The sequence below is a fragment of the Mastacembelus armatus genome, chromosome 15, assembly GCF_900324485.2.
Source record: "Mastacembelus armatus chromosome 15, fMasArm1.2, whole genome shotgun sequence".
Classification (NCBI taxonomy): domain Eukaryota; kingdom Metazoa; phylum Chordata; class Actinopteri; order Synbranchiformes; family Mastacembelidae; genus Mastacembelus; species Mastacembelus armatus.
The window spans coordinates 15,432,408-15,440,137 of record NC_046647.1 but is presented as its reverse complement, the minus strand read 5'-3'; the positions used below and the strand labels follow the sequence as shown (position 1 = coordinate 15,440,137).

The 7,730-nt window shown below is 40.2% G+C and overlaps 1 protein-coding gene across 8 annotated transcripts in view; it reads left to right on the top strand.

The window, feature by feature from the left end:
- Positions 1-479: 479 nt before the first annotated feature.
- LOC113132128 (transcription factor COE3) overlaps positions 480-7,730 on the top strand; it is a 66,183-nt gene continuing 58,932 nt past the window's right edge. For 7 of the 8 annotated variants that reach the window (XM_026310000.1, XM_026309997.1, XM_026309999.1 and 4 more), the window contains exons 1-6: positions 1,048-1,178; positions 1,467-1,623; positions 1,917-1,980; positions 2,295-2,350; positions 4,202-4,275; positions 5,975-6,043. In XM_026310000.1, coding sequence (XP_026165785.1) covers positions 1,048-1,178; positions 1,467-1,623; positions 1,917-1,980; positions 2,295-2,350; positions 4,202-4,275; positions 5,975-6,043 — 551 coding nt within the window. Of the gene's footprint in view, positions 1,179-1,466; positions 1,624-1,916; positions 1,981-2,294; positions 2,351-4,201; positions 4,276-5,974; positions 6,044-7,730 lie in introns of all 8 variants that reach the window. The other variant, XM_026309994.1, reaches the window with a different exon arrangement.

The window sequence follows — 7,730 nt, the reverse complement described above, 5'->3', positions numbered from 1 at the left end:
AATAATAATAACAACAAATCCAATCAAATGAATATATCAAATGCTATTCATTTTAAATATTAGAAACCAAAAAAAAAAAAAAAAATCTAATTACGGAAGAAATGCAATCATCAGGCCAGCTAAAAATAATAAGCAATGAATCCTGAATCCCGAGTTATTATTATGTATTTTTTATTATTATTTTTTTCCTCATTATGTGTGATGGTTACACCCGGTTGAATTTTCCATATCATCAAAAAAATCAAACTCACCACATATAGGGCCTAAGCAAGAGGAAAAGTGGAGCGAATGAGTGTTCTCAGGCTGCTGCACTATTGGGCTGTACCCGCACAGTGGAGCGCCACTGCTTGACAGGAACCGTCAGAGCGCCATATATGGTCAAAGCCACGCCCCTTCAGCGTCATATTCTGACAGCGCCTCTCCCGTGGGTTTAGAGTTTTGGCTCCCGGGAAAGATTTCAGTCCTCGGGGAAAGAGGGCTTAGTTTTGCATGTTCCCATCCATCCTGCACGACGCGAAAGGGCCCCTTATCCACCTCTCCTGTGTACTAGGAACACCTCCACTGGTGATCAGCCTTTGCCTGTGTTTGTCTTGTGGAGAAGCAGCAGCACCTTTTCAGGAGTGGGTTTTTTATTCAAGAAGAAGTCCTGAAGGTTTTGGATGCGGTGCTTCAGGGATGTGGGCACTTTGAGAGCAGCATCACCCACAAACACAAACAACTGCCATCGATTTTTCTGTGAATAGCACAAAAAAAAAGAAAAAAAAAGAAAAAACAAAGAGGAACAATAGCAACACAAAAATCTTGTCTATTGAACAATTCACTTTTCCAGTCTGTGGATACCGCTCTAACTAAGTACAGCACTTTGAGAATTGTTCACATCGGACGGACTGAAGAGGGAGGCAAGACCTGTGGACCGGGTTTTCCCTCGCAAGTCTGAATCGGCTCTCGCTACTTATCCCGTGAAAAAAAAAACCCTGAAGGATAACACGCTTGGACGTTTATTTCTCTAATTTCGCAGGAGGCTCTTTTTCACGCAAATTGTTCTAAATGTTTGGGATTCAGGAAACTATACCGCGGGGTGGGACGACGATGAAGGAGGAACCGCTGGGTGGACTGAACTCGGTCCGCTCCTGGATGCACACAGCTGGGGTGGTGGATGCAAACACAGCCGCCCAAAGGTACGCATGCCAAAAGCATCTGATTTTTCTCACGCATTCCCTCCTCATCATATCGACCCCTCAATCCCCTGAATACTCTGTATCAATTACGGTCTCCCAATAAATGCCCCCCCTTCGGCTTTCCCTTCTTTCATTACATCAGATTACCCATTATTGTGACAAATCAAGAAATCTCCCCCGTACTCAAGCGTGCTTCTGCATCTCCAATGTTTCCATCAGCTTCTCCATCATCTAGTATCCCCGGTGTCCGGTGCTTAACCGAGATGGTCTCTTGTTTTCTCCCCGCAGCGGTGTCGGCTTGGCACGGGCACATTATGAAAAGCAGCCCCCTTCCAACCTCAGAAAATCCAATTTTTTCCATTTCGTCCTGGCGCTGTATGACAGACAGGGTCAGCCCGTGGAGATCGAAAGGACAGCTTTTGTGGACTTTGTGGAGAAAGAAAAAGTAAGCGCTGTATTTTAGAAATACATGCACCCCTGTACATAATCAGCACATGTATCGAAATTATGTTCTCTGAAATGGCAGTGGGTTAGTAAGGGGAAGCCACGTGTAATATTGATTTAAAAAAACAAAAACAAAACTCAATTCCTTGATGACAGAGTCGTTTTAACAACTAAAGCTGTTTCTCTTCTTTGGCACAGAAACCATAAATATTTTCCCCTCCACACACGGACATGTGGTAATGATGAGCAGTTGTTTTGTTGATGCTGATTTTCACAAACTGTTGTCTTCTACAGGAACCAACCAGTGAAAAAACTAACAATGGGATACATTACAAACTACAGTTATTGTACAGCAATGGTGAGTTAAAATGTCATTAATATTCCGCAAACACGTGCAAATACATCAAATATTAGTTTGTCTGTTTGCACAAAGCCAAATAATAATAGGTCATAAAAATATTATTAATAATAATAACAATATGCCTAATAATAATAATAATAATAATAACAATACAAATAAAAGCAGAGGGGTCGTTATATAAATGTAGTAAGAAGAATTAGAATCTTTTATATTTTTATGACATGTTACTAAACTTTTTAGGGGCTTTCGTCTTTTTCTTTATTGTCGACCATTCTTCAAAATTCACACTGCTCTTGTTTTTCTCTCCCCAGGCGTCAGAACAGAACAGGATCTTTACATACGGTTAATCGATTCCATGACGAAGCAGGTAAGCTGCTGCTACACTTGTTTCTATGCGCACAGTGCAAACCCTCCTCATAGCCATGATTCACTTGTGCAAAACCTTAACATGCCGTGCAAATTGTAACAGCTGAGACACAGACACCACACGGGTTTTCAAAAAGAAGAAGAAGAAGGAAAAAAAAAGAGAAGCTTTTCAAAATGCAGTAGTGACACAAAATAAATTCAAATCAGCAGTGCAACAAGAAAAGGCAGCCTGTGTTTTGACTGTTTACGTTTGGCCATGGACATATTGCAAGAGTTTAAAGTCAGTTTTTATTCTGCCAGAGTTAGGCTGCTTTATGTCCTCAGTTTATTCAACATTAACATTTAAACACCACGTCTGCTCCATATGATCTGATCTGGCGACGCTCTAAATACATTTTTAAAAAAATCTACATCAAGTCTTATATTTATAAATTTCATATTAATAGTTTTGCTAAGGTGCTGATGTACTCCACTAACACATGGGTGGCTTTTAAGCCAGAGCCCAACGCACAAAATGTTATTATAAAGTCTTAATGCGCGTTTTAAGCCAACGCAGAGATTTTTAAACGTAATTATAATTAGGGAAATAAAATCAGGCGTTCTAATTTCAGCTCTGCAGCTTATGTTTTGTCAATAAATGAAGGGTTTGGGTATAGCCTTTCTGAATAGAGCCGTGAAGCCTGGGCCACTGGTCACAGACAACATTCCTGCGCGAATGATCCGAGTCAATGACGCAGAACAAGCAATTTATGGATTTCTGTTTCTACAGCTGCAAATAGCGACGTAAATCAAACCAATATAGATAATCGCCCAGTTCCCAGAAAAAAAGGGGGGCGAAAAAAAAAACACATCAGGTCAAGTAGGACAGCTTTAAAAAGCGAGAGAGTGATGCGACCTGGTTCAGATATGTCACTTTTCAAAGTCACTCTTTCATATTGGCCTGAAGCGTGCCAGAACAAAAATCATAATAATAAAAATAATAATAATGATAATAATGGAATTTAGTCATGGCAGCAAAAAATGCAAAGAAACGTCAAACTGCTTATTTATTGCGTTTTTGTTTGTGTTGATTTATAAAGTATTTTGTCAATAATGTGGTGCTTTGCTTGCGTTTACACTTGGTGCCGGTTCAGTACGAGGGAGTAAAGTGTCTATCCTTAGAAATGGAAGAAGGAGGGAGGGATCGAGGGAGGGAGAGAAGAGCGGCAGAACTGATAGCTCCACGCCATCTGTTTCAGCCAATGCTCAAAAATTACTCAACCGTACCGCCAGACACCGCTTTTTATCCACAGAAAGATCATTGTTAGCGGCTCAAAATAAACAACAGATTGCCCATTAACACTTTCCCCCAAATATCCCCAGATTATAAGCATATTGATGACACTTCTATTGGATCTCTCCTTATGAAAATCTCTCTGTCTCTCTGTCTGTGTGAGCCACAGGATATTATCTAGATTAATAAAAATACAATATATTTTTTTAATCTGTCTTTTGCATTACCATTAATTTTATAATTATATTTTTGATTATTTCTATCACTAAAATGTTGTTGCTGTTATTTTTAGTAATAGTTATTTTTTTATAATTTTGTTGATGTAATTGATGCTTATATAAATGAATGTAATTTATAACACTGGGGGAATTGATGTGATTATCTTAACCATATTTCTTATTCAGCCTTGCTATTCATCTAATATATTGTGTTGTCCTAACATCATGTGTGTTCATGCTCTGATTTATTTTATGAAGTGCAAAAACAGAAGATGTGTAATTATTTGGGAATTCAGAGTGAATTAACATGTGTTTAAGAGATGACTGTGTTTTCACCTTTTTCCATGTTTTCTTTTTAAAGGCCATAGTTTATGAGGGCCAAGACAAGAACCCAGAAATGTGCAGAGTTCTTCTTACTCATGAAATTATGTGCAGGTAAGCATTATTTTTGCTCTGTCCATTTTGCAGATCCAGGCACAAAGTAATTCCCTCCCCTTCAATAAGTTTTGACACTCATGTGATGCAGCAATCCAGAGTGTCCTGTGGTCCTTCAGCAATCACAGAGAGAGAGAGAGAGACAGAGCTGCTGTCATTTCTAACTTTGATAGGATGTGATTCAACTTTGATATGAATATGACAGTGAAAATGAACTGTCTTTTTCAGTGAAGGGGAATTGAATGTGTAATAAACAGTCAGTGACACAGTAGATAAATTCTGTTTTTCATTTTTTAGTTGATTTATTTTTCATGTTTTAAGATCTGTATGTCATCATTTAAGCCTCCCAGAGACAACGTGTTGTCTGTTAACTTATGCATAGACATTGCTCACTATGTAGCAGTTTTTTTTTCTTTTTAACACAGCTAGTCAGGTCTTGGTTGATCCCACCTGTCAACAATGATCAGCGAGCCTTTTAGCGTCATTTAACCACATAAATCTCAAGCTCTCATATTGCGCTGCTATTCAGCGGTGTCATTGATACTAAAAGGAAAAACGTCTTTTGTTGTTATTGTTGAGCTCAGCATGAGCTTTGTGAACATTGAATTCGGATACTGTCGGTTAACCTCTCCTTTGTTGCACCGGTGCATTGTTCAAGTTACTGGTTGAGAGCAAGTACAGCATGAGAGCTGAGAATGATTTGTCTTTTTCCATGCATAAACTCATCACTCACGCTCAATTTATACATGCATCCATCACTTATTTGTGACACGCTGAATATGCTTGTGCTCTAGAGGTAATATTTTTTTTGTCAAGCAAAAGTGTGTTTTGCTGCTGGATAAAGAACTACTTTAACTGCTACCTATTATCAGATAAATTGATATACATAATAAAGGCAACTTTAATAAGAATAATTTTTTAATCTGATCCTATATCTTAATTTGTATGCACATATATAATACTAGTTTTTGAGTTACATTCCTGCTCTAATACTTTGCAGCGCCTTCGCTATAAAACACATCTTTATTATTGCTGCTAGAAAGTCATGTAAATCAGGCATATTTAAATAGCATGTGGTTGACTGACAGTAGCTTTGCACAAAATCTTTGTTTTTCCTTCTGCACCATATGGCATAAATCAATCTTACTCACATATGTTTATATGTTTTCATTTCAAATGGAAGCTGGAATGATGTATTTGTTTGTTTTTGCAGTTTTGATTCAAGTCCCAATCAAAGAAGTGAAAGGCAGCTAGCTATAGGCTTAGGGAGGAGATGGTTGAAATGTGGTGGAAGATAGATTAGTGCTTTTGAGGCCATAATTGATAAATGCCCCGCAGAAATATTGGTTGAGGGTGGCACCTTGCATCTCCCTCAGAAATAGCAGCTTGGCAATTAGAGGTAAACAAAAGCTGAAGCTGTGAAAAGTGACTCCCCTGCCTCCTGGCCCAATCCCCACTCCCCTCCCCTCCAACACTAAGCCAAACAACACAACATGTTGTTTTCACCATTTTTATCAGCCATCAGCATCAATGGAATGGATAGATTGAGTGAAGGAAATCTCATGGCAATTTTTTTCCCGATATCAAAACCACTCCAAGGCACTTAATAAATGTATGTGGTTTTGCGTGCATTATTTATTTATTTTTATTTATTTAGCAAAGCATTGCTTGTTCTGACTCACTGTCTATGCTCCTTTAGCCGATGCTGTGACAAGAAAAGCTGTGGAAACAGGAACGAGACTCCATCAGACCCTGTGATCATTGACAGGTAGGTTGTGTGCAGCTTCCTCCGTGTTTGTGAACAGGGAATGAGTGAGTGAATGAGTGACTGCCTGACTGACTAAATGGATGAGTGACTGAGTGGACGAGCTAGTGAACAAATGAGTTCCCTCCCGGTGTGCCAGACGGCCCAGTTGGGCTGACTTGCATCTTATAGCCCACAGTGTGGGAACCGTGGGTGATTCTGTGTGAGCGGCTGAGGGGCGTCTTTCCCAGGTACTTGTGCACTGAGGGGCGGTCACCACCTGGATAGGGTTTGTTCAATCACAGGTGGTTCAATCACTAGAGGATCATGGTGGGAATACACCTAATTAGCTTAGGCAAGTTCACATTTATTTGGCTGGCTTCCCTTCTTTGTTTACAACAGTGATGCTTACACTGTCAATAGTTGTTTTTCATTGACTGTTTCCTTCTCTCAAGTTAGCTGTGAGCTAGATGCCATTAAAGTTTCGTTTTAGAAGGGATAAACATTTTATGTCTGCTATTTTGTTCTGCACCTTTAGGGAAGTTACATCTGCCACATTTATATTACCTTCAACACTTTCTAAAGAGGGAGAATAAATGGTCTTCTTTCAGGCATTGACATTTTTCTCACACTGTGAAACTATATGTCGTGGTCAGTCTGAATATGTTTAGGCTGGTGGATGAGAGCGCGCGCGCGCGCGTGTGTGTGTGGTGGATATAGGGGTGAGGTAGGGGGTGTAGTTTGAGCGTCGATCTCAATGTAACTCTCACCACGTAGTAGGGAGAGACAGCAATGCTAATGTTTGACTAGCCAGAATCACTGTTTGCTTAGCGGAGAATGCCTGGTATCTGACAGAGGGGACAACTCTCTTATTAGTAATCAAATAGGGCTGAGCAGTTGTTGCTGCCACTCCACTCCAGCGGCTTCTCATGCATCAGGAAGTAGGAGCTGGCTGCCCTGGGAGCCTGGATGGATTACCAGAGCTACTGCTGTCTGAAGTCAGACTCACACAGACACACACACGTAGATAAATGCAGATACGTACTCGGATGAGGACACAAACACACAGACAGACAGGCACCCACACACACTCATGTACATCCTTCATACGCATGCATGCTGCTTGAATGTTGTTGGTGCTGTTGCCCTGGTGTTTACAGGCATGATGACAGTTACAGTGCACACTACTAGGATAGAAAGAGCTTTTTTTTTTGGCTGTATCTGGTACCAAGTGTATTACTTAATTTCTCAGTCAGGTTCATTTGTTAGTGAAGGGATGCAAACATTAACATAACCTGAGATGTCTTCTTTGCCTTATTTCCGCTGCTTTCATCTTTGCTTTGTGTCACTCTGCTGCCTTTTACTGCTTAGAGTTTCGCACACCATTGTTCTTCACTCTGCGGGACAAAACATGTAACATAAGTACAATAAGCAAAATGAATGCATGAAGAATTAAAGTCAAGAAGAGGGGTGGGAAAAAAAAGCACAGGGAAAAAAAAAAAGAAACGGATGGATATTGTAAGCTCAACTGGCTCAGGGAGGGCTCGGACTTTCATTGTGACAAGTCTGAATAGGAGTAGAGTATCCCTTTCCCTGCACAATGAGTGGCTCTGTTGAAACACAAAAGCATATGTTCCTCATTAGACCCTCCCATTGTCTCCATGTCGTAACTATGAGCCCGTCAGCTCACCCTAACAGACCCACACAGGTT